Source organism: Sturnira hondurensis, unplaced genomic scaffold (assembly GCF_014824575.4).
Source record: "Sturnira hondurensis isolate 20B ecotype Veracruz unplaced genomic scaffold, ASM1482457v3 Scaffold0015262, whole genome shotgun sequence".
Classification (NCBI taxonomy): domain Eukaryota; kingdom Metazoa; phylum Chordata; class Mammalia; order Chiroptera; family Phyllostomidae; genus Sturnira; species Sturnira hondurensis.
This window is the reverse complement of record NW_028087893.1, coordinates 783,114-810,848: the sequence shown is the minus strand read 5'-3', so window position 1 is coordinate 810,848 and position 27,735 is coordinate 783,114. Positions and strand designations below refer to the sequence as shown.

General features: G+C 46.0%; 1 protein-coding gene across 2 annotated transcripts in view; it reads right to left on the bottom strand.

Annotated features, from left to right (window-relative positions):
* Positions 1-27,735, bottom strand: part of FAF2 (Fas associated factor family member 2) — a 49,423-nt gene that overhangs the window by 9,708 nt on the left and 11,980 nt on the right. For both annotated transcript variants that reach the window (XM_037064418.1, XM_037064419.1), the window contains exons 2-7: positions 11,133-11,201; positions 5,980-6,114; positions 4,910-4,986; positions 1,906-2,044; positions 301-386; positions 110-201 (exon numbers count right to left, since the gene is read on the bottom strand). In XM_037064418.1, coding sequence (XP_036920313.1) covers positions 110-201; positions 301-386; positions 1,906-2,044; positions 4,910-4,986; positions 5,980-6,114; positions 11,133-11,201 — 598 coding nt within the window. The remainder of the gene's footprint in view (positions 1-109; positions 202-300; positions 387-1,905; positions 2,045-4,909; positions 4,987-5,979; positions 6,115-11,132; positions 11,202-27,735) is intronic.

Here is a 27,735-nt window from a genome sequence, read left to right as displayed (position 1 = left end):
AGCAGCCAACACTGTGTCTGTCATAGACTCATCATGCGGTAAATGGAAAGTCCTTCCAGATCATTCCAAAGACACCCAACAACCACAAGGAGAAAGAGCCGCCACTTACCCCTGTACCCCTCGGGCTTGTTCGTGGAGCATGCCCAGAAGAGCATCCTGGTGTTGATGAGAGAGATCACTTCGGGGGCACAGAGGGTGTTGCTGCGGGGAGGGATGGAAAGGCCGTGAGCAGGGCCTGCTGACGGTGAACCCCCGGCCAGCAAGGGCAGGAATGAGGCAGAGCGCAGCCGGTCCACTCACCGACAGAAGCCATCGGAGTCCTGGTGGTCGTCCCCGTGAAGGTAAACCAAGAGAAAGCGGAGCTCCCGCTTGGCGTCGTTAAGTGCCTGTGGGACACACAAGACCATAATGGTGATGACTGAGTGTTTAACTAGGCTAAGGGGCCTAACGGGCACATTTAGGAACAGAGGAAAAATGGTGAGCCAGACACCGGAGTTGGGTTCCACCTTCATACCCATGGGGCTCACCTCCCTGTTAAAGCCCAGAGTAGCATACTTTAATGAGAACAATTTAGTGTTGTTAGGGTTTAAATCGTAGAGGAACCTGAGAGCAGACAGGCTGACAAAGGTCCTGACAGACCACAGAGTCAGCTGTTCCCAGTGTAAAGAAAGACAGAAACGGACCGCGTGAAAAAGGAGGCAGAGTTCTGCCACTTTACAGCTTTGACAGCCTCGTAAAGGAAAGGAAATGCTGTGAAGATGACCCCAGGCCACACACCAAGCAGGGTGGAGGGATCATGGAGCCCAAAGGCGTTCTAAAAAGTGTGGGGTTTGGAAGATCTCCAAAGTCAAGGCTATAGTGTCCAAGACTCTGTGTGTGCGCCTGCGTAATCCTGAGCCCAACTCCACTCAATTAAGACTTCTTGAATGGCCAACGGTAGCATGCCCTCAGCATTGCAGCAAGAGAGGGCATGAGAGGCGCCTGTCCCATTCAGCTTCCCTGACCCTGAGCACAGTGTCTGGCACACAGTAGGTGCGTCATGCTTGTTGAGTGGTGTGGGAGCACCCAGTGGGGGAGAGTGCCTGCGAGACAAAGCAGATGGGAGAGAATCAAAGCAGGAAGCGAGAGTCAGCATTTTTCTCTCTCTCGTTAGAGTAGGGAACCTTGGCGGCTGCAGCATACAACCACCCCTTGGCCTGTGCCCTCAGCGTTACTCCTGCATTTTCTCTGATAAACTGGACATGTGCTCAACACCTAAAGAACCTTCACTTTCACCCCGAGACGACAAGTGAAAGGTTGGGTGGCTCAGGCTAGTGAGACATGCTGCCCTGAGTCTACGGCCCATGACGCCCTCAGTCAGCTGTGAGGGTCGAAGGAGACTTCAGGCTCTGCCTTCAAGGGTCTTCCACCTGGTGCAGGGGAGAAGACACAAATGACTGATACACGGAGAAGAATGGGACGTTACTGTAAGAGTAAAGTCAATGCTCTGAGAGCACAAAAGGGAAAGACTGCTGTTGTGAACTGCAAGGCAGGCCAGGGCGGGCACAACAGTTAGGAAAGAGTGTATGGAGGGAGCGATGTGAGCTTGCTGAAGGACAGGCAAGACTCCAATGAACAGAACTGGGAGGGCAGCACTGCAGGTGGAGGGCACAGCCAAAGCAAAGGCAGAGGGGGAAGTAGAGATCTGTTCAGGAAATGGCTTGGCGGGCACACCAGGCACTGGGGAGACGAGTGACGCAGGGCAGATCTCAAAAGGGGACGTGCAGAAAGGAGGGCCTCTGTGCAGGCAGGGAAGAGCCACTGAGGGTTTCTCGGGCAAGAATGGCGCGAACAGGGAGGGGTTACCCTCTCCTTGTGGACAGAGTCGTGTCAACAAAAGGCTTCTCCGTCGTTTGCGTCACTGACCTGGCTGTACGTTCCCTGGTAGAAGACAGGGTGTGCCCTCCCATATTTCTCTTCAAAAGAGTGCATAAATGAAACAATGTCCCCAACGGGGTCAGTGACCCGGCTGCGAGGGTCAGGCCGAATAAAACGAAGAGCAAACCTGGGGAGGAAGGAATAAAGGTCACGTGAATTGGCTTACTGTAGTGCACACGGAGTGGGCCCGTCTGCAGAGATCCCCGTCCCGGCACGGCGGCAGGGGGGCGGGCGGTCTGGGGGCGGACCATCACACCTGTGAGGACAGCCCGGCTCGGAGCTGCCCAGCAGCAAGTGTTGCTCCATCTCCTATTCAAGAAGAATGCGAACTACGAGGGTTATCAGTTTCGACACTGGCCTAGACCAGTCCTGAGCGCTTTCTGCACAAACACTTAGGTCAGCAGACTCGGGAAGGTTAGACACAGTATCGGAAACGCTCCAAGGCCAAGCTGTGTTCCAGACTCTGGAATGGCGCTGTCTAATACGGGAGACGTGGGGCTGCATGCATTTAGATTAATCAAATAGGGCACAATGAAGAAGTCAGTCACTGCAGCCACACTAAGTGCCCAGCAGCCACACGTGGTTGCTGACTGCCACACTGGGGGGTGGAGTGACAAANACTCGGGAAGGTTAGACACAGTATCGGAAACGCTCCAAGGCCAAGCTGTGTTCCAGACTCTGGAATGGCGCTGTCTAATACGGGAGACGTGGGGCTGCATGCATTTAGATTAATCAAATAGGGCACAATGAAGCAGTCAGTCACTGCAGCCACACTAAGTGCCCAGCAGCCACACGTGGTTGCTGACTGCCACACTGGGGGGTGGAGTGACAAAACGTTTCCTCCATTGCGTAAGTCCTGCTGCACAGTGGTGGCCAGGACAGAGCTGTCTCTTTTGGTTTTCCTACTTGCCTCTCCCCCTCCATCCTCCTGGAATTTTGAATTTTTAGGGCACTCGCCCAAGCTGTTCCAATTATGGGTGGTAACCTGAGACCCAACTTGCAGCCATGACTTACTTGCTCTTCCAAAAGGCAAGTAAGTTCTGCTTGGGGCTGCACGGCTGGCAGCCTGCGGCCTGGCAGCCACTGTCACGTCCCTGTGCTGCGTGCACTGAACACGCACCTGGAGGGCAGCTGCACTAGAATTAGCAGCGCACACAGTGCTTACTTTCCCCCCAGGAGAACAACCCACACACCTGAGGCGACTGCACTGCGACATCGGCCTTATCAAATCTTGAGCCAATCCCGACTCATGTGCCCTCCAGCTCCCTGCGTGCATTCGACTTCACCTGGAATTTCTCCTGACCAACCAAATCAAACTGGTTGGCACAAACATTCCAGAGCAAATGAAAAGCAAATGGAAGAAGTGGTGTAGGGGCAAATGAACGGTGAGGAACGGAGACTAAACTGTGGGTGGTGAGTACACAGTGCAGTACACAGATAGTGTGTCACAGAATGGTACACCTGAAATTTACACAGTCTTGTTAAGCACTGTCACCCCAATAACTCTAATTACAAAAGAAGTTGTATGTGTGGGTAGAAACCCTTTGCAAGATGAATGTTTGATTACCTTCTTTGAAATTAGGCATTTTAAGAATTATCTTCATAGCCTTTAAGTTTCATTTTGATGAATGAATGGTTAATGCTTTAACTTTTTTGTTTCTCACTACAATGTATTCCCTGGCATACATAATTCAGGACAATCAGCTTTTTAAAAAAAGTTAGGGGATAGGGGTGGGGAATGACATGTCAACTCAGTCTTCACGGTGATTTAAATTTTTTTTATTTATCTTTAGAGGGGAGGGGAAGGGAAGGGGAGAGGGAGAGAATATCAATGTGTGGTTGTCTCTCACATGGCCCCCACTGGGGACCGGGCCTGCAACCTAGGCACATGCCCTAACTGGGAATCGAATCGCGATCCTCTGGTTCGCAGGCCCACGCTCAATCCACTGAGCCACACCAGCCAGGGCTTCATGGCGATTTTGAAGGTTTTTATGTGCCCATTCTTAAATGAAACAGGGAGGGAGAGAGGACCTACTGGTTAACTGCAGGCAGGTCAGCTCTCTGCTGAAGCAAGAAGCTGTTGAGCAAGTAGCTCCAGCCATACCCAGTGGCCAAGGCACAGGGTGCCGTCTTACCCTGGGCTTCTGCAGCTGCTGGGCCCTGGCCTCAGGCCTCTGCTCCCTACAGTGAGGCAAAGGCCGTCCCTCATTAGGGCAGTGCAGGCTGCCCTGTGGGCCCGGCCCAGACCACAGATTTTTGCTGTATCTGTTGGCCTGGATTCTCACAAACATTTTAGGTCCTCCGAAAAAGGGATCATCTACTACACAGCTCTAGACCAGACATCCCAAACCTGACATGCCAGCAATCTAGAACCCCTGGACAATTGAGCCCTCTGTAGCACCCAGTGCTGAAGGAAGCGGGAAGGAAGGTAAAGGTGTAAAGCAGGGGTATCTGTGCATATGGAAGGGCTCCACCATCAGCAGCTGTGGGTCGCCTGGACAGAGAGGGTGGTATAGGAACGTCCCTCTATACGAGTGGTGAAGTTTGTGAAAGAATCTGGGGAAAGAGAATAATGCTAGAACAGAGATTCTGCTGAGATTATCAGCAGTCAGGTGGAGCTACAGACAGTTCAGGATCCAGGTTACGAGGAGGGGGAAGCTGGCAGACAATGGTGGTTAGAAAGCAAAGGGTGTGAGGATCAACTAGGGGATGCTGAGGTAACAAGCATGGTGGGAAGGGACAAGAAAATGCAGGTAAACTGACTCTTGAAAATGACATGCAAGACTACTTTAAAACAATCCAATTTCACCACATTTGTAGCTTTGTCTGAATAATTTAAACCATGTCCATGCTATTTAAAAAGGCTAGTGAGGACGAGTCCTCGGCCCGGCGACAGACTGGCAAGTCACGCTGAGAGCACCCGCCCTGCTCTGCTGCGCTTCAGCTGCACATCTACCTGCTGCTGCCACCACAGAAGCTCGAAGGTACGTACCTAAATATATCCAGTATCGTGTAATAGGTGAACCGGAATGGCAGCATTATCAAGTAATAACCCCATCCGAGCAGCCCCTGAAATTGAAGAGCAAAGGTAAACACGATTCACTCATTCCCTATCGCCTCACAAAATGGCCAGTTCCACTTTTCACCCCGTTCTGTCCTTCCCGCGACATCTCCCTCTGCAACGCCGTTTCCTCTTCCCGGCCAACGACCTGCCACCTTTCCTCTCATTTCATCTGACACTGTCATATTTTTATTACAGTTTTTGCATTAAATCTGCTTCAACATTTTTCCTGCAGCTTCTTGTACCAGTGGTCAGGCTCAACTGCAGTTCTCCTCCTGAATCATAGTCTCCCCTTTTTAGGCTTACACACGCAAATGCAGCACACAGAAACAGCAAGGAAGATCACCACTATTATTACCACCCTGGATATCCGTGTACAATTGAAAATTACATTTACCACAATTTTAAATCTCCGTATAGCCACTAATCTTAGTAATACTGCTAACTATTGTTTTAACAACGCTGACTATTGCTGCTATTAACTTGTGTATGTGAAGAGAGCTCTGTCCAGCACACAGAGCCTTCCTCAAACATCACACAGTGTTAACCTGGGCCTTCCCAGTGTCAGGCAGGGAGCTCTGGAGCCTCAGGGCCCACCTCAGGGCTCCAAACACTGAGTCTGGCCTAAAAAAAACTGGGAGCCCCCAGGCATATAGGGCGCACACAACCGCTACAGCAGTCTGCCCTTACACTTCAGAATACCCCCAACAACTCCTTAGAGACACCATTTAAAAACCCTGTCAATTATTCCACAAAAAGGTATCATGATGAAGGTGCAGAAAATGCTTCCAACTGGCAAAGGCTGCCTCCCTCCCCCAAAATGGGTAGTTACTGTATCAATTCATTGAAGAATGGAGGAAAATAACCCAATGAATCTACCAAGGCACCAGATCTAGCTATACATTCTGAATATTTCTTTCACTCCATCACACACAGGTCAGTGTAGCCAAGTGAATGGACTTAAGAATAAAAGGGGAAGTTCCCATCAGGAAACAACTTGCCCTTGGCTGTGGTCTTGAGACCACGTAGCTGTAGATCCTGTGGTCAGCGGTGTTCACCTGCAGGGGTCGAGATGGAGGGGGGTTGAAAACACTGGGTACGCCCTCTTGCTCGTTCAGTCTGTCCTGCACAGCAGCCTGCGAAGGCAAAAAATAGCAGGAAGAATTCCGGTGATGCTCCAATACACTAAGACGAGGAGATGAAGCAAATGTGCCCGGTGTTATAAAACAGGGGATTCAGGAAGGGCATCTTCTTGGGCCTTTAACTTGCTCTGGAGGGAGGCAATGTGTGGCCCCGGCTCCAGAACTCACGCCCAACAAGAATGCAAGGGACTGTCTGGAGGCCTCATGGATGCGGCATGCACACTGTCTGTTCAGACAGCACATGTTCTGCGGGTGGCTGGGACATGCGTGCTGCACTGGGGCGCTTGCAGAGAGCCGCCCCCGAGAACACGAGGCAGACCTTGTGCCTGGGGCTTTGCCTGGAACGGCTGCCTGGTACTGTCTGGTGCAGGGCTTGGCTTTGGGGCAGGGAAACGGCTGGACCCCAGCTCCACAACCTGGTTTCTGGGCCCATTTGCTCAGGCGCAAAACGAAAACAAAACAAAACAAAACAAAACGGTATTTTTCAGGGTTGATCTGAAAATTTAACGAGATGACCATACACAAAGATCCTAATGCAATTCCTGGCTGCCAGGTGACAGGAGAAAAGTCTCCCTTCTTAATTCTACCCCAGAAAATGAACACTGTCCCAGTGCACCAAAGACAAGTCTGGCCTCTGCTTTTGGCTTTTGGAAGGTAATCTATGTCCTACCTGGCGGGACTGACTCTGATACTGAATCTTAGGGTGGGGACTTTGGATATGCAGTACCAGCCAACCTGGACCCGGAGCTGAATCACACAGGCACCTGAGAAAATCAGCAATGCCGATGTGATCGCGCCCCAGTGCAAACTCCGGACACTGGAGCCGAGGTGAGCTTCCCTGGCTGCCAGCACTTAATGCGCACTTCACACATTTGTACCAGGAGGGCAACGTGTCCTCATGCCATGAGAGAGGAGCAAGAGACTGTGTGCAGAAGTCAAGGCTCTGCCATGTGTCCCTTTCTTCAGCCAACTCTAAGCCACCTCTGTTCCCTGTAATAAACCGTAACTGCAGGTGTGACAACTTTTGTCGAGCTCTTCTAGTGAGTCACCAACCGGAGAGGGTCTGGGGCTTCCTGAACTTGCAGACGCCGTCTGAGTGAGGGTGGTCTTTCGGAGGACTTCTGTGTCCTCTGACCTTGGCTTTCAACTTCCAGTGTGGCTAACTCCAAGTAGTCCTATAGTTTTGTTTTCGAGTATTAAGGAACAATCCAGTGGTGAAAAAACAGTCTTTTGATAAATGGTACTGGGACAAATGTATATCTACATGAAAAGGAATCAAGTTGAAGCCCTAAATGGCACTACAGCGGTACCTCGGTACTTGTTGTTAATTTGTTCTGGAGCTCACGACGAGCACCCAAACCGAGAGGCACCGGACTGTCCGCAGGCTGCGTGGGACTGGCGAGCAGGCCTGTTTCATCGCGAGAAGGGTGCCGAGTGCTGGTACGTATTTTTCTCGTCAAAATGTGACCCGTAAAGGGTTGATGAATTCTGAAGCTCAAAGTACGACTGTATAAGAAATTAACTCAAAATATATCAAAGACCTAAATTTAAGGGCAGAAACTAAACTCTTAAAAGAAAATATAGGTGAAAATCTTCATGACCTTTGATTAGGTGATGTTTTCTTAGATGTCACCCCAAAAAGACGGCCAACAGAGGGAGAAACAAACTGGACCTCAGAGGCAAATACTGTCATGCACCAAAGGACACTGTCAAGACAGTCAAAAATAACCCAGAAAATGGGAGAAAATATTTACAGATCATGAATCTGATATGGGTCTGCTATCCATAAAGAACTCTCCACAACTGATCATCAAAGACAACCCAATTTTAAAATGGGAGAACTGCCCTGGCTGGTGTAGCTCAGTGGATTGAACACGGGTCTGCGAACCACACGATTGCGGTTCGATTCCCAGTCAGGGCACATGCCTGGGTTGGCAGCCAGTTCCTGGTTCCTGGCAGGGGACGCACGAGAGGCAATCATACATTGATATTTCTCTCCTTCCCTTCCCCTCTAAAGATAAATAAATAAAATCTTAAATAAAATAAAATGGCCCTGGCTGGCGTAGCTCAGTGGATTGAGCACAGGCCTGCAAACCAGAGGATCGAAGTTCAATTCCCAGTCAGGGCACATGCCTGGGTTGCAGGCCAGTTCCCTGCAGGCCAACTCCCAGCAGGGGGCGCACAAAAGGCAACCATACATTAATGTTTCTCTCCTTCCCCTCTAAAGATAAATAAATAAATAAAATAAAAAAATAAAAATAAAATAAATTTTTTAAAAAATAATAAAATAAAATGGGAGAAGAACCTGAACAGTCATTTCTGCAAATAAACAAATGACCAACAAGAAACATGAAAAGATGCTCTACATTGTCAGCCATCAGAAAAATGTAAATTCAAGCCAGAAAATATACTTTAACACCCTCCACAAATATTTGTGAGGCTGTGAAAAAAACTGGAATCCTCACGCACTACTGTTAGGAATGTAAAATAGTGTGGCCTGTTCGGGAACCGTCTGGCAGTTCTTCAAAAGCTTAAACACAGTTACCATAACTCCCACACCAGCTACGTACCCACGTACCCACGAGAAATGAAAGCATATGTTTCTGTGAAGCAAAATGCCAGCACAGAAACTTGCAACTTGACGCTCACTGCAACACTGTTGATAATGGCTTAAAGGGGGAATAATCAAATGTCTATCCACTGATGAAAGAACACAGATATATTCATACAAGGGAATATTACTTGGCAATAAAAAGATATTAAGTACTAATACATACTAGGACATGAATAAGTCTTTTACTTATGTTTTTTGATACATCTTGAAAACAGTATGCCAAGTGAAATAAACCAGACACAAAAGGACAGATATTCTCTGACTCCATGTACAAGTTGTATCTTGCCCTGGCTGGTATGACTCAGTGGACTGAGCACCAGCCTGTAAACCAAAGGGTCGCTGGTTCGATTCCCAGTCAGGACACATGCCTGGGTTGCAGGCCAGGTCCCCAGTGGGGGACACATGAGATGCAACCATACACTGATGGTTCTCTCCCACTCTTCTTCCCTTCCCTTCTCTCTAAAAATAAATAAATAAAATATTTTACATATATAAACATGAGGAACACCGACTGGTTGTTTCTCATATGCACCCTAACCAGGGATCACACCCACCACGCTCTGGTGTACGGGATGGCACACCAACCAAGCCCGTCACCCAGCCAGAGCAAAAATCAACTTTTAAAATGTATTTTGAGTGATGGGAGTAAAAGACAAGAAACTGTATTTGAACAATTTAAAAAATAAATAAATACACACAAAAATAAAGAAATCATGATATATATATTGTAAAAAAATGTATTTTCAGAAAAAATAGTCTTAAATGTAAGAGAGTAATTAACCAAGCTGTAAAAAAATCAAGACGCTAAAAAAAAGAACATAAACATGAAACTATATTAGACAGATTTTTCTTAATAAGTAAAAATACAAAAAAGGAACTGATAAATATGAGGTTTTTTCCATATAAAAATAAGTAAACAAAAAAAAAATAAACCAGTCTCCAGCAAGACTCATTTTTAAAAAGTTAAATGAACATTAAAACACAGAGGAGGGGGTGACAGCAGGAATAAGAGACATGCTAGGATGTGGAGTCGATGCTAAGACCTTGAAAACCTCCAAAAAGAAAGTATTTTCCATGAAAGCTTATCAAGAAGATGGAGGAAACAGATTATGCATGATGAAGGAAACATGAAAAAGTTAGCAAGAGAAATGGCAGAAACAAGTGCTCGAATGCTTTCTTCCAAATCTATGCTATTTACACATCTCAACTCATTTTACCAAGTCACTTTATAAAGCCAGCATATGCTTGAAATGAAAATCTAACAGGAAAGTATCATACAGAGCAACATCATTCCCTCTGCCCGAAACTTATTTCACCCCAAATTTTTGCATTCAAGCATCAGCTCAAATATAACCTCATGAAGTCCTGTAATTGACTACCCTATTTAAAACAACTTCCCAGACCCTGTTACATGTCCTACACCATCTCACTCACAGCATTTGTTACAAACTGAAATGATCTAGGGTTCAGTGTTCAGTTCCACTTGAGTAAGGACTCGACCAGAGCCTAAAATTTAATTGCTCAAATCAGGTGCCAAATAACTAAATGTCACTTAGGAATTTATATATTTCCATAAATCCAGCACCCTATTCAAGCAATATACCATAACTGAAACAGTAACTTCAATAAAGATCAAAGGGTGTCTGGTAAAATTCAACATCCACTCGATAGAAACCATTGATACGCCACCAATGAATGAACAGCGCACAGATATTTACTGGGCACTTCCAAGGTACCAGGACTGGATAATTTAGACGTAGGCCTTACACCAGTTAGCAAACACGGAAAGGAAGGCCTCTGCCCCCAGGACGCTTGCTCTCCAGTGGGTCTACCTCAGAACAATCTCCAGCACAGTGACAATGAGACACACAAGACGTTACAGTGAAGGTAAGATGTTTGTTATCATCCTTATTGACTGACATTGCTCTGAAGATCTAGTCAGTCAATATTCAAATAAAAGAAACAAAAGATCCATATGCTGGAAAAAAATCACTGTTTCAGATGACATAGTTACTGAGAAAATCCAAAACACACTGAAAAATATGTTTAAGAACAGGTTTACATTAAGGTATGTGGTTACAACCAAATATTTGTGTGTGTCTGTGTGTGCGTGCATATGTTTCCTTAAAGAGCCATGTTTAAAAAACAAAAAACAAAAAACAAAAAACCCACAACAGAGAGCAGCACTATATTGAGGAATTTGGTCCTTACCTTTCCCATGATTTTATTGCATGAATTCTGATCATAAACCTTCACCTCTCACACGTTTTAATTTTTAAAGACTTAGCTGTAAATCTGAAAAATGAACCCACCGGGAGAAGAGACCCCTGGTGCAGAAAACGCGTGTCTGGCAGCCGCACCAGCCCCAGAGGGAGCGCGCCCGAGCGCCCCGCCTCACCTCGATGTTCCAGCTGTGCTGCTCCAGGGTGCGGCGGCACTGGTCCATGGACTCGATGCCCGTCAGGTCCTGCAAAGGATGGACAGAGGGTCACTGGGGGAGAAGCCGGCGGTGCCCTGCAGGTGCTTTACCCAAGGAGAGCTCACGAGGACCCCTGGGAATGACACTGAGAAGGGCCAAGGGCGGTAAAGCCCCGCTGTCCAGAGCTCCTCTGCCCAGTTCCAGAAGAGGGCATCCCACAGAACAAAAACACGAAAAGCCCTTGTCTAAAATTCCTTCTCTTTTGAAATTTCAAGTCTGTCAATTAAGAAGGCTGATTAAAATTAATATTCTCCTCTCAAATTCATGTTTAAAATTATAGATTTCTTCAACCTCCAAGTCCAGCAAAATATTCTTCAATGCTAAGCAACTGTTCTGTTTATAATACATAATGATATAACAATGCCGGTTTCCTGCAAAAAACAGAGTGACTTTCATTAACTTGACCTTGGGGTGTCCGACCCAAGGCTGCATGCGGCCCAGGATGGCTATGAATGCGGCCCAACACAAAATAATAAATTTACTTTAAACCTTTTCTTTGCTCATCAGTTTTCGTTAGTGTTTGTGTATTTAATGCCCAAAACAACTCTTCTTCCAGTGTGGCCCAGAGGCACAAAAGTTTAGTCTGTAATTCAGGTATTTCCCTACAATAAATATCTTCTCCACTCTTCTCCTTGGACTGTTCTCAGCTTTCACTTTGTGTCTGACCCAAGCTCTTTCTCTGGCTCTTCAGACGTCCCCGACAACCCAGGAAGTTCCCAAAAGGACTGTCCTTGGTTTCTGACTCTCTCCACCTCTGTCCTCAGCATCTCACTTAATCCTCAGCCTTCAGCCACCCTTTCTACTTAGATGAGCCCTCATTTAATTCCTGGACCCATCATCTCTTCTGAAGTTTAGGGGCACTCTTCCAATAGCCTTCCTATTCAATATTTCCACCAACTGTGGCGTCAGTACCTCAGGCGTATCATTAAAATCACTGTGTGTTAACACACAGCCACCTCCCCGAATACACAGGCTGAGACGACACCTGAGGTCCCAGCCTCATCTCTGAGTGCCATCCCTCAAACTCCACACTTCGGCAGTGATCAAGTTCTGACCTTTTTTGTAGTATACCTGTAACCACATTCCATTTCCACAACTACCATCCTTTTTCTTTTTTTGAAGACTTTTACTTATTTATTTTTAGACAGAGAAAAGGAGATGGAGAAAGCAAGGGAGAGATATATCCATTAGCTGCCTCTCACACGCCCCCTACTGGGGACCTGGTCCGCAACCCAGCCATGCGTCCTGACTTGGAATTGAACCAGTGACCCTTTGGTTTGCAGTCTAGTGCTGAATCCACTGAGCTACACCAGGCATAGTTAAAAGAAAACTTTTTTAAAAAGAGGTTATAAACACTGTAGGAGAGATCAGGGTAATTGCACATCTTCAATATACTGAAATACTTAACCAAATTGGAAAGCAAAACCCTTGTGTGAGCCGTGAGTCAGGGTGAGCTGGAAGCCCGACTGAACAAGCCTGCTTCCAGTCACCGCTGAGGAGTGTTCCAAACACGCACTGGGAATGCTCGCTGACCCGGTATCCCGCATACCCAGGATACAGATACAGTCCCTGTGCTCATTCAGTTTGCATCCTACTGGGGAGAGACTGACCAAATAAACCACACACCCAGGAGCAGACAGATGAACACAGTTGGAGGCTAAGGGATTCCTTTGAACTGGGTGCTCAAGGAAGGCCTCTCTGAGGAGAAAATGTTTTGGAGATGAAAGACACAGGTCTGGACACTGGAAAACATGCAGGGAGAGTGTCTGAAACAGAAGGACAAAGACGCAAACTCGCTAGATAAACGAATATACAACACCTCGCCTTTGTTAAAACCCACTGAACTTTACAGCAGAACGAACCTTAAAGTCTACAAATTTTAAAAATCTTCCAGAAATTCATATGATCCCAGGCAGACCATTACAAAGGAACCTAATTGTATCACAAATATATGAGGGAACAGCACCGAAGGTGTTGGTGGGGTTCACAAGAGTGCAAGCCAAAGGTATGCACAAAAGCACTGTTCTCTAGCTGTGAGTTTGTTTCTAGTAAGTTAAACTGCAAGCCACTCTATCATCCATCCATCCACCCACCCACCCACCCATCTACCTACAGGAACTGAGCAATTAAGTAGGCAGACGATAGCGGCCAGTTTTCTCGCTGTGGGAAGTTACAGGTAACTAAGGGGAGAAGGCTAGAATGATGCATGTGGTGATGATGGATTAGGGCTGGAGACATCTAGATCGACACATGTTAGCTTAACATAAATGGTTACATACAGAACTAGTGAGCTCAGTAACACACATATGTCCTGTCAGCTGAGAGGGCTTATAAAACAACATAAACCCGCAGCAAACACATGTAATACCCAGACCTCGGTTTTTAATACCACTGCCGGAAACAAGGAACCAGGTTACTGGGAGAAGTGGCCACTTCTAGGACTGGGGCACAAACCACACGAGATGTGCGTGGAGAACCTTGTAGTGCCAGGACCCCCATAGGATCAGGGCAGTGGTGAATTATAATCGGAGCACAAAGAAACACCTGTGGGTCACACTGGTACGACTTGACAGTGCGGAGACCTGACGGACTAGCTCAGCCAAGCGATCAGCAACCACCACAGGCACACATCACACTGATGGCAGGGCCCCTCTTCAGCAAGAGGTAAAAGCATGTCATCTCTGTGGCCCTCCTCCCCGAAGCCATCGCCGGGCCTAACCACGGGAAAAACACTGCAAAAACCCCAACCACGGGGCCTTCTACAAAACACCCGACTGGCACCCCCAAAAGCTGTCCAGGCTGGCAGGAAGAAGGGAGCCTGAGGAGCCTTGACCACTAAATGGGACGTGGTGTCCCGAAACAGAGGAAGGACACTAGACGACACAAAGGAAAGCTGAACAAAGCATGGACTTGAGTTAATATTAACACATCGATATCGGCTCATGAACTGCGGCAAATGCACTGACTAAAAATGCAAAATGTTAGTAAGGACGACTGGCTGTAGGGTACATGGGGAGTCTGTGCACTACTTCTGCAGCTTCCCTGTAAATCTGAATCTATTCTAACATAAAGGATTTTATTTAAAAAGTGAAAACAAAACACCCCCCCCCCCAAAAAAAAACCACAAGGGAGGGGAACTACTTCTGAGACACAACAAGCCTGGCGCGCTGTCAGACAAGGTCTGAGAAGTGGGCGGGGAGAAAAACCTACCGCCTGCAGGGAACATGCCACTGTCCACCCAGACACCACCCCACCCTCCCTGCTCCCCTGAAGTTAAATCAAGTTCTCTGAATGTGCAGCCCAGGCCCAGGCAAATTTCCTCCTGGGGGACAGGAAGTGACACCATTGTTTTTGTTTTTTTGTGGGGTTTTTTTTTGGGGGGGGTACAAGTCTCACTTTTATTTGACCTTTTTTTACCTTATTTTTATCCTTGCTGCTATGATGGATATCATGACCATGAGGTTTTCTTTTTTTTTTAAGTGTTTATTTTTTTTCAAGATTTTATTTATTTATTTATATTTAGAGGGGAAGGAGAGAGGGAGAGAAACATCAATGTATGGTTGCCTTTCGTGCGTCCCCTGCTGGTAGTTGGCCTGCAAGGAACCAGCCTGCAACCCAGGCATGTGCCCTGACTGGGAATCGAACCTCGATCCTCTGGTTCGCAGGCCCGCGTTCAATCCGCTGAGCTACACCAGCCAGGGCATGACCATGAGGTTTTCTTTCTTTTTTTTTTTTTTAAGTCGGTCTGGTTCCTTTGTGAGGAATTAGCATGAAAAAGACCAAGACATCAGCAAGGAGAGTATGGGAAAGAGCAAGGGGAAAAGAGTGGTGGTTGGGAACAGGATGGGAGCAGTGAAGCAGGGAAGACCAGCGTAGATCTGGGGTGCACTCTGAAGGCAGGGCCAACAGGATCAGACGGCAATTTAAATACACAGGGGTGGAAGAGAAATAATGAAGATGGATTCATTGGCTTGAGCAAATGGAATGAGAAAACCCACTGAAATAACTCTGCTTATCTCTGTGGGAAAACTTTGTTTCTGGTAAAGTACTATAAAAAGTGGGGGTGAGATGAGTGCATGCTTATTTATTATGTCACAATGCTGAATGCACCGAGCGGGAACGAGTGGCCTAACCTCAATGCTGGCCNTTTATTTATTTTTTTCAAGATTTTATTTATTTATTTATATTTAGAGGGGAAGGAGAGAGGGAGAGAAACATCAATGTATGGTTGCCTTTCGTGCGTCCCCTGCTGGTAGTTGGCCTGCAAGGAACCAGCCTGCAACCCAGGCATGTGCCCTGACTGGGAATCGAACCTCGATCCTCTGGTTCGCAGGCCCGCGCTCAACCCACTGAGCTACACCAGCCAGGGCATGACCATGAGGTTTTCTTTCTTTTTTTTTTTTTTTAAGTCAGTCTGGTTCCTTTGTGAGGAATTAGCATGAAAAAGACCAAGACATCAGCAAGGAGAGTGTGGGAAAGAGCAAGGGGAAAAGAGTGGTGGTTGGGAACAGGATGGGAGCAGTGAAGCAGGGACGACCAGCGTAGATCTGGGGTGCACTCTGAAGGCAGGGCCAACAGGATCAGACGGCAATTTAAACACACAGGGGTGGAAGAGAAATAATGAAGATGGATTCATTGGCTTGAGCAAATGGAATGAGAAAACCCACTGAAATAACTTTGCTTATCTCTGTGGGAAAACTTTGTTTCTGGTAAAGTACTGTAAAAAGTGGGGGTGAGATGAGTGCATGCTTATTTATTATGTCACAATGCTGAATGCACCGAGCGGGAATGAGTGGCCTAACCTCAATGCTGGCCAGCAGGATGGCCAGTGATCCATCCAAATGGTCAAATGGAAAATATGCGGCCCATCCCGCACTGTCTCAAACAGCTGTACTCTTGAGAACTTGTTCGGAGGTCCTAGCAGGGGAGCGCAGTTGCTCTGTACCCCTAACCGAAGGCTGTCCTCTTCGACCGAGCGCACCTTCGAGAGGGGCGCACATGAATGTGTGAGGAAGGGGACATCCACCTAGCCGGCCGGATCAGCCTGGCAATCAGTGGGGTGACAGATTTTGCAGCCTGATCGCCCTCACATCCAAAACAGATGTAGTCTTAACTCTGATAGGGTTGGCTACCCAGGTTTTCTTTAATTTTTGTGTTTTTTAAAAACCTAGTGTAAAATAGGTAAAGAAAGTTCGAATACAGAGAAAGAGCAGAGAAGGGGGAGGTTTCCTTGCAATCTCAAACAGGGTCGGCTAAGATTCCATCTGTTTTCTCCCACCGACGGCTCTGCCAGCGCTTAGCTGGCTTCAGCTTCACCCAAAACAACTTTGTTAGATGGTGCTCTGATCGCCGTCATATCCGTGTGCATCAAAAAACTTACCAAAATCGGGCAATTTTTGTGCAGCTATTTTAATACTAATGGAAGAAAATAAGCAACATTTTTGGCACATTATGCTTTCTTATTTCAAGAAAGGTAAAAATGCAAAAAGATCTGTGCAGTGTGTGGAGGTGCTGGGACTCCTCAAGCGTGTGGGAGTGGACTGCGAGGGTCCTGCTGGAGAGTTCTTGCCAGACGGTGCTCCAGTCGGGCAGACCAGCTGCAGAGGGCGATCAGACCGAGACACTGAGGACAACTCACGCTGCACTATGGGGAAGACGCCGCCACGTGCAGAAGACCCAAATCAATATTACCAGTGAAAATGAAGACTGTGTCTTCTATTTCACAGAAAACACCAGACAGACTTTCTGGCCAGCCCAGGACAACTAGTTCACACCTCAGTGTGTCTCTTTCTGGCCCCCCGCACTCCAAGGGAAGTCCAAGAAAGGGATTTAGGTTGTTGATTCAACCTCCTTTGCAACATTTTTTTTTCCTCTCAACATTTTTATCTTTGATTTTTTAGGAAACATGTTATTTACTTTTAGAGAGAGAAGAGAGGGAGAGAAACATCCATCCATTGCCTCTCACATGCCCCGCACTGGGGACCTACTAGGCACATGCCCTGACAGGGAATGGAACCTGGGACCTGTTGGTTTGCAAAGGTCTGTGGGGCGATGCCAAACCCACTGAGCAACACTGGTCAGGGCTCCAAACCTTTCTTTTTCTTTTTTAATTATAAGGGGAACTGGATATTAGTCTCAGCTTCTCCTTTCTAGACTGTAAGCTTCTCCTTTCTAGACTGTAAGATTCCATTCGCCTCTGCTTTTCGCTCTCCGTGGGACCTCCCGTGTTCTCTGGCCTGGCTCCACACCACCACACAGTGAAGGAAGGGGTGGGGAGCTTCATTTCCTCCAGGAGGCTCCCCTCTCCTGGATGCGTACAGTTTCGAGCACTTAGTATATCAAGTGCTCCTTTATGCACTGGTTTTTATAAGCATCTGCTGGCTCTATAACATTCCAGTCGGCTAAAACAATGTGTGTATATATAAATGTTGCCACTGCTTCTGATTTTCCCATATTAAAATTACACTTTGATGAACATTTCTGTTTATAGTTTCTCTACATTTAGGATTATCCTCCTCAGGATTCAGTTAAAACTATGGGCCAAGGAATATACATATTTTTAAAGTTCTTGATACATATTGACAAAATGTACTTCAGAAGCCTATTCCATTTTACACGGGACAGGGCTGGTTTGGATGGGAGTCAGAAGCTACACGTCTCAATACTCTGCCCCACATCAGTGTCAACGGGTTTTGCGATGCTGGCTCTGTTCGGAAAGGACACAGCACTCTGCTGGCTGGAGACGCTGCCTCGAGTCGCTGCCCACTGTCCTCAGTAGTCACACACTGCACGAGGGAAGAGCACAGAACAGGCAAGATGAGATGTTCCCTCTGGCGCCCCAGTGCTGGTTTCAAGCTCCTCCCAAATGCATTTCTCCAGGACACAAGAGGCCGTCAGCCTCTTCTAAAAGGGCATCTCTTCTGACAGGGCCAGTTCACCCCATACCCCCAGGACCCAGCGCAGTGCCTCAGCACACAGCACAAAGATTTCTCAATAGATGAGTCCGCCCTGCCTCACACCAACCGCCAGTGTGTTTAACTCTCTAGTTCCTCAACATTGCTCTCACCATCGCTCAAGCCCTCCTGTTTGGTGTCAGGGACGATGCTGCTCATCGCCAGGGAGGATGCTCCTCAACGACGCTGAGATGGGCCAACATGCCCGTTATCAGTTCAGAGTACTGCCACTCTGAACAGGGGTTCTGTGGGAGCGCCCACGCCCACTCAGGCATACACGGCGAGTATTCAATGGCGGCTAGTTGATCCGAAGCTCTCCTTACAGGCGGGGCTGCCACACTGAGGTCCTCTGAGATGGTACCAGGCAAAACAGCGGTGTTGGCCTCCTTCCAGGCGGGTGTGTCCAGCACGGTCTCACTGAGAAATATCGCCTGCTTCACAATGACCCGACCTCTCCTCTCCCCTGAACTTCTCTCCCAGGGGATCAGGTAATACGGCCTCAGTTACAGCAATTTACACAAAGGGCAACTGCCAGCATTAGTAGTGGGCAGTACTTATCTTTAGGGAAAAAGTACCCCGAACCCCAATCGACCTTGAACGGGTGAGATGCACACGGAGGGGACTAGAGGAAGTGCGTGAATGTCTCCATGCCCTTCTCTTCCTCCAGCCTTGGTCTCCTTTCCTCCTCTCCCAACTTAGAGATGAGGACGTCAAACCACGCGGCCACTCACCATTAATCTCCTTTGCTAGCGTATGGTCCACGGACGGCATCACAGATGCTACGGTGCTGTAACCGGATGTCTCAGTTGACTCTTGGGACAGGGATGGGTGAGCAGAGGGATCACCAGACTGCTTCCCTAGGAGTGCTTGCCTTCCCAGGCCTCACTGGTTCACACCAGCACTGCAGGAGTCCGGTGTGAGGTCTCGGCTGAGGTCTGAGCACTCCCTACATTTGGTTGCTCTGTGGACTCCAGCCTGTTGAGAACGCCCATTTTCACCTGTTTTCAGTCACTCCCAGAGGGACAGCTGGCAAAGTCAGGGATCTCTGTTCTCTCCTTCCTGCCACACAGTTTTGCCTAATGCAGTAAGTGGCGCGCCCTCTCTGGTAGTGCCAGAGGAATGAAAGCTGATGTCCCTTCAAGAAGGAAAGTAATCACACCTGGGCTCTGATCTGTAATTAAAACTCTTACACTCAGATCTTTACTATTCACATTTAATTACTGATTTACCAAATCAAATACTAACAGCTCCCATTCATTAAGTACCCATCACTATGTAACAGACACAGTAAATAATACAGCCTTTATGCCCACAACTTAGAAAGCCAAGGATTCGGGATGTTTTGCGCCTTGTATAAGAATATCTCTGTCCAGAATAGTAAGTGGTAGAATGGAGACCGAAACCTCCAACAACCACCTCTAAAGTCCAGGCTGTCTCCACTGCCACACTGCTTTATGTTATTATTTGGTTAGTTCACATTAGAAAACAGAAAGTTTTCAATAGATTTTCAATAAAGAAAATTTCAAAGGACTCTTGGTCAAGATGGTGGCAAAGGAAGACAGGGCTCACCACATCAAAATTACAACTAAAATATAGAATTATCACTCAGAACCGTCAGAAATCGAGTTGAACATAGGTCTGACAACTACACAATTAAAGAAACTACATCTATTCAGACTGTTGGAGGGGTGCAGACATGGACCAGGCTGGTCCCACACCCAGGTGTGATGGGTAAAAATTCAGGAAGGATGTCGGGAGCGAGGGGTCCCAGCCCCACATCAGGACCCCCAGCTGCGGGTTCCAGTGCCAGGAAGACAAGCCCCCACAACTTCTGGCTGCAAAAACCAGGGGGGATTCAGTCTGTGGAAGAAAACTGCTAGAGCCCAAAGCAGTTCCTCCTAAATAACCCACACAGACTCCCCTACTCAGACTCACTCCCTCTGAGCTCCAGCACTGGGGTAACAGCATGAAAGGCACCAGTGGGTATAGAGGAAGAAATTGAAGTGTATCAGGGGAAGCAGAAGCCACTGTCCCTTTTCTAAACCCTCCCCACACAGAGCCAGTAGACAGGTGCCGCATCTGAGACTCCATCAACCTGGCTAACACTGTTTGAACCACCCTGGAGAGCCCCAGAGACTCTGCCCCACCCAACTTACAGGCCCACCTGAGTGCCTTTTCCAAATGAATGGCTGGTCTGGACTCTTGCTTCATAACTTCCTAAATCCTTTCAAACAAGCAACAGCTGGCCTCAGGGAGCCCCAGGACCGGCACTAGCAGCAGCCATCCTAGATGCACAGCTTGGCTTTTGCTGAGAACCTCCAAGCCCAGCACAAGTAGCAGCTACCTGCAGATTGCTTTATAGCTCACCCAGGGTGGCCTCAGACAGAACACAGGTGGGGGCTGACCTTGGCCTGCACCACCCAGCAAACTCCAGAGCCTGCCCACTCAGTGGACAGCTACAGGCCATGTTGGAGCACCTCTACCCTGCCCCTGCACAGCTGATCCTCCATGGAGAATGGGGGTTGGTGGTCAGTAGTCACAATCAGTCCTTGCAGCTGACTGGCCTGGGCAAATCCACCCCATTGATTTGCCAACAGAAACCAAGGTTCAAGTACTAGTAGAGGAGGGAGTACTCAGCCCACACAAAAGGTGCATCTTGAGTACCCAGCCTGGGTGATAGAGGAGGCTGTGCCACTGGACCCTACAGGACACCTACTACATTAGGTCATGCGTCCAAGACATGGAGTCAGAGCAGTTCTACCAAAGACATAGAAACAAACGCAGGGAGGCTGCCAAAATGAGGAGACAAAGAAACATGGTTCAAATGAACGATCAAAACTCCAGAAAAAGAACTAGACAAAATGGAGATAAGCAATCTATCAAATGCAGAGTTCAAAACACTTGTTATAAGGATGCTCAAGGAACTTAATGAGGACCTCAGCAGCATAGAAAAGATGCAGTCAGAAATGAAGGAGACACTAAGTAAAATAAAGAAGAATTTACAGAGAAATAACAGTAGAGTGGATGAAGCTGAGAATCAAAGCAATGATGTGGAACATAAAAAACAACCAATCAGAACAACAGGAAAAAAATTTGAAAAAACAAGGGTAGTGTAAGGAGCCTCTGAAGAACTTCCAGCACTCCAACATTCACATCGTAGGGGTGCCAGAAGGAGGAGAGAGAGAACAAGAAATTAGAAATCTATTTTTTAAAATAATGAAAGAAAACTTTCCCAATTTGGTTAAGGAAATACACATGTAAGTCTAAGAAGCACAGAATTACTAAAATTCTGGGAATACCAAAAAATTTATTTTGACTGATCTGAGAAAAAAAATGTGTAACTTTGAATCACTCACACTAGATGGCTACTGTTGTGCTGGCAATGGCTGTTTTTCAACTGGACAATCTAAAGGAAAGCAGGCTGTGCCCCTGACTGAACAAGTCAGGTGTTGCACAATTTAAAAATTCTTGTGGCGCACTGGTTTAAAAATTGCTGTTTTAATGTTTGGACCTTTGGAAAGGTCCTGGCTTCAGCTAAAAACAAAAGTTAATTCAAGTTCACAACTTCACACAGAAGGAGGTCTTTTAAGAAAGAACACTATTTACTGGGTTGGCCAAAAAGTCCATTTAGTTTTATTTTCCATGAAATAGAAGACACATTTTTCATTTTCACCAATAACTTTACTGATTTGAATATTTTGAGTACGTTGGCTATTTCCTGCCATTGGCGTCTAGTGAGTAGAGCCAGGGATGCTGCTAAACATCTTCCAATGTATAAGACCTATACATTGCCCTACAACAAAGAATTATTCAGTCAAAATGTCAATAGAAACTTCACAAATCACTTTGGACATGTTCTATCAGTCACAGCAACTTCTCCATATACCAAACAAATCAGTTTAGCTCAAATAACTCATAAAGAGTTGTGACACCCTGGCTGGTGTGGTTCAGTGGGTTGAGCATGGGCTGCGAACCAAAGGGTTGCCTGTTCGAATCCCAGTCAGGGCACATGCCCGGGTTGCAGACCAGGTCCCCCAGTAGGGGGCATGGAAGAGGCAGCCCACTGATCTATGTCTGGCACATCAATGTTTCTCTCCCCCCCACCGCTTCCCCTCTCTCAACAAACAAACAAACAAACAAATTGTGGTGGGCACACAATGCAATGATACAGATCATGTACTGCAGAAATGTACACTTGAAACCTGTATGATCTTAGTAACCAGTGTTACCCCAAGAAACTTAATTAAAAACTGTAATTTTTAATTAAGTCAATAAATACCATTTCTCATAAAAAAGAAGTGAGGCTTCATGGAGCCACGCTGACTCCAGAGCTCAGGGGAAAATGCACAGGACGAGTCTGATATCACGCCAGAAGCAAAAGCACTGTGCGAGTCTGCTGGCGCCATGAACACAGGCAAAACCCCTGGGAGAGGTGATACGAGGCTCTTACAGATTCGAAAGACAAATCTTTCGTATCAGGAAGAATAAACTGTGTAACTATTAGGGTGTCTGAAAACAAAGGAATGAACAAGGTCATGGGGAACCGACCTAGAGAGAACCAGACTGTCGGTCTGAGGCTCAGTGAGAACCACAGCAACGAATTCCAACACACCCATGAAAGGTGTGCAAGTTCATGCGATCACAGCAATACTTGAGATTTTAAGAACTTAACTGGTTAGTTATGGAGGACTCTAGGAAACCAACTCACTGTTTAAAAAACTAGTCATTGAAAGTATCAAATGTTTATCCTGCCTTTACTACACAAACTATAATTCAGTGTAACTTAACAGGTGAGGGAACATATATCTTTATAAAGGAATCTGTATTAGTAAATAAAGAGCCCTTGCTGGTGTGGCTCGGTAGACTGAGTGCCAGCCTACGAACCAAAGGGTCGCTGGCTTGCTTCCTAGTCAGGGCATATGCCTGGGTTGCGGACCAGCTCCCCGGTTGGGGCTGTGCAAGAGGCAACTGCCCATTGATGTTTCTCTCCCTCCCCCCCCTCTAAAAATATATAAGTAAAATCTTAAAAAATAAATAAATACAATCTTTTTTAAAAGAGGAAATGTTTAAAAAAGAAAAAGACAAACTAAAAGAGAAAGAAAGCCATCATTTTATATGTGAAAACGCTAGGAAAAGGCTAACGAAACATAATGTATTATACTAAGCTGGTGGAAAGCATGTTTAAGGACACTACTGAACCTGCAAGCTAAATTTGAATTTTTAAGTAAGAAAACTATAAATTTTAATTGTCAACACTTTTAATTACCAAACCACAGGTTTAATTCTGTACATCTGAATAATATCAGACAAGTTCTCTGCATGTAAAATCTTTTCTATATCCTTTTTGAAAAGAACTCACAATTCTTCAAGTATATTTTAGAACACTTGGTATTTCTTATCTGCTAACCTCCAATTAAAAAAAAAAAGACAGCAACATTTTTACAAAAATCTCAATTCCAACTTTATTAAATGTTCCCCAGGAAAATAAAGAGAAATACAAGGGGATATGTGAACTGGTAGAGTGGTAGTATGTATAAAGCATTTTACATGCATTGCCTCATTTAATCCTCTTAAAAACCCAAGATACTCTTTCATAATAAATATTTAAACTAGGAACACAAGGGACCTTCTCCACCCTGAAAAAGGGCATCTAAAACAGAGCTAACATAATAATGGAGAAAAACTGAATGTTTTCCCCATAAGATCAGGAAAAGATAAGGGTGTTTGTTCTTGCCACTTCTACCTCGCATAATAATAGAACATTTATGCAAAAAAGAAAAGGGAAATCAGATTAAAAATAATCTGATGACATGATCAGATGATATGATCTTGCACAGAGAAAAAATACTTAAAAATCTACAAAAAACCCTGAATGAGTTGAACAAGGTTGCAGAATAACAGGGTCAATATACAAAAGTCAGTTACATATCTACACACTAACAATGAACAATCTGAATCTAAATTAAAAAACATTTCCTTTACATTATCATCCAAAAGAAAATATTCAGGAATAAGTTTAACAAAAGAAATGTGAGAGACTTGTATACAAAAACTACAAAATACAAAACACTGAGAGAAATGAAAGACGACTTACAAAAATGGAAAAACTTCCTATGTTCATGGATCAGAACATTTAGTATTAAGATGACCACACATGGACTTCCGCCAAGATGGAGGCATAGGTGGAAACACTGTGCCTTCTCCCACAACCAAGTTTGAATACAACAAAGATCTGGAGAACAAAGACACGGCCAAAGAACAGAAAATTGAATTATATGGAAGTCCAACAACAACTAACTGTTCAACCAGGACGGTAAGAGGGGCGGAGCCAGCAGCGGAGCAGGGTCCGGCAGGAAAGATCCCCAGACCTATGCGTGCAAGTAGCCCGGACCCAGTCAGGGGGCGGGGCAGACTGGCCTCAGTTGCACATTCTCACACAGTGAGACGGACCACGCAGGCCCCAGGGGGGCAAACCCAGTGGTGGAGGGCTGACCCATGCAGTGGGTTTAGTCCCGAGCACTGGGACTAAACGTGCGGGCCCTGGTGACGGTGGCAGCTGCGGCACCTGTGGGGGCCACGGCGGGAGGCGGCAGACGGGACACCATTGCTCCTCTTTGACCCCGCCCCCACGTACAGCGTCACAACCTAGCCACTGAGTTGCCCTGCTCTGAACACCTAGGGCTCCGATCCTGCTACCTAACAGGCACGAACAGCCCAAAAGATGGCGCAAGAAGAACTCAAAGTCCCAGAGCCGATAACTCTCAGCGACCAAGAGATTGCCAGCCCCTCAGATGCACAATTCAAGACACTGTTTATCAGGATGCTCACAGAACTGGTTGATTATAGTCACAAATTAGAGGAACATATGAAGGCTAAACTAATCGAAATGAAAGAAGATGCACAGGAAACCGATAGGGATGGAAAGGAAACTGGGACTCAAATCAATGGAATGGACCAGAAGGAAGAACGAAACATCCAACCAGAAAGGAATGAAGAAATGAGAATTCAAAAAAATGAGGAGAGGCTTAGGAACCTCCAGGACATCCTTAAACGTGTCAACATCTGGATTATAGGGGTACCTGAAGAGGAAGAGCAACAAGTGGAAAACTCATTTGAACAACTAATAAAGGAGAACTTCCCCAGTCTGGCAAAGGCAATAGACTTCCAGGAAATCCAGGAAGCTCAGAGAGTTCCAAAGAAGTTGGACCCAAGAAGGAACACACCAAGGCACATCAGAATTACATTAGCCAAGATTAAAATGAAGGAGAGAATCCTAGAAACAGCAAGAGATAAGGGGATAGTCACCTACAACGGAGTACCCATCAGACTGTCAGCGGATTTCTCAAAAGAGACTTTACAGGCAAGAAGGGGCTGGAAATAAGTATTCCAAGTCATGAAATCCAAAGACCTACAGCCCAGATTACTTTATCCAGCAAAACTTTCATTTAGAATGGAAGGGCAGATAAAGTCCTTCTTAGATAAGGTCATATTCAAGGAGTTCATCATCACCAAGCCCTTATTACATGAAATGTTATAAGGACTTATAAAAGAAAAAGAAGATAAAAAATATGAACAGTGAAAGGACAGCAAACTCACAGTTATTAACAACCACACCTAAAACAAAAGCAAACTAAGAGGACAGCTAGATCAGGAGTGGAACCATAGAAATGAAGAACACATGGAGGGTTAGCAACAGGGGAGTGGGAGGAGGAGAAGGGGGGAGAAGGTACACAAAATAGCATAGACAGTAGGTAGAAAATAGATAGGGGGAGGGCGAGAATAGTGGGGGAAATATAGAATCTAAAGAACTTGAGACACGTGGTTATAAACTAAGGGGGGGAGAATGGTGGGGGAGGGAGTGTGTGGGTAGAGGGGAATGAAGGGGGGAATTAGAACAACTATAATGGTATAATCAATAAAATATATTTTTAAAAAAAGATGACCACACACCCTGTGGTGACCCAGAATAAACAACAGTCCCTAGCAATATCCCAGCTGTCTTCCTACGAAAATTTACAAGGGGACCCTGAAATTCACTTGGAAATCCAAAGGACGCAGAACAGCCAAAACTATTCTGTAGAAGCACAAAGCTGGAGGACTCTGTGCTTCCTGACTTTGCAATTACTCCACAGCTGCAACTGTCAGAGAGCGTGGGGCTAGTACGAGGATAGCCACAGACCGATGTGGAGCAGTGCGGGTGCAGACAGAAACCCTCAGTTAGAGCGAGTCAACTTGTAACAATGGTTCCAAGGTCATTCGATAGGAAATAATCTTTTCAATAGATGTTACTGGGAAAATGTGCCCATACTGGTCTGGGTCAGTGGACTGAGTGCCAGCCTATGAACCAAAAGGTCACTGGTTCAATTCTCTGGGCACACGCCTAGGCTGCGGGCCAGGTCCCCAGCTGGGGGCATGTGAGAGGCAACTGATGGATGTTTCTCTCTCTCTCTCTCCTCCCTTCTCCTCTTTCTAAAAACAAATGAAATCTTAAAAAATCATTTATAGCCAAATTAATTAAAGCCAAAACATGGAAACAATCCAAATGGCCATTAGTTGATGAATGCATAGACAGAATTGTGGTTTTATACACATGACAGAATATTATTCAACCACAAACAGGAATGAAGTACTAATATAGGCTACAACACAGATGAACATTGAAAACACTGTGCTAAGTGAAAGAAGCAAAACACAAAAGGCTATAGTATATGATTCCTTTTATAATGCCAAAACACAGAATAAAAAGTAGTGGTTGCCAGTGGTTAGAATGAAAGAATGGGGAGTGGCTGATAATGGGATGGCAGAGGAGGAGGAAGGGAGGGAGGTGGTAGGGAGGGAGGAAGGAAGGAAGGAGACAACAATTAGGAACATAGTTAAAAAATAAAATGGCAATTAATACATATCTATTAATAACCACTTAAAATGTAAATGGCTTAAATGCTCCAGTCAAAAGACACAGGGTAGCTAAATAGATAAGAAAACAAGACCTGATATATGCTGTCTTCAAAGAGACCCACCTCAGAATGAAAAGATACACACAGACTAAAGTAAAGGGATAGAAAAAGATTTCATGCAAATGGAAAGAAAAACTAAAGCTGGGGTGGCAATACTTGTATCTGACAAAATAGACTTTACAACCAAGGCTATATAGTAAGAGACCAAGACAGACACGACATGATGATGAAGGGAACAATCCAACAAGAGAATGTAAACTGAGTAAAGACTTTTGCACCCAGGCAGGAGAACCTAAATACGTAAAGCAACTCTTCATGGACATAAAGGGAAAGACTGACAAAATACAGGCACAGTAGGGGATTTTAATGCCCCAAAGACGTCAACGGATAGATCGCCCAGACAAACCAACAAGGAGATAGAGGCCTTAAATGATAGACTGTATCACACGGATTTAATTGGTACCTACAGAGCATTCCAACCCAAAGTAGCAGTATATGCATTCTTTTCAAGTGCACATGGAATATTTGCTAGGACAGACCACTTGTTGGGACACAAAACAAGTCTCAATAAATTTAAGAAGGCTGAAATCATATCAAGCATCTTCTCTGATCAAA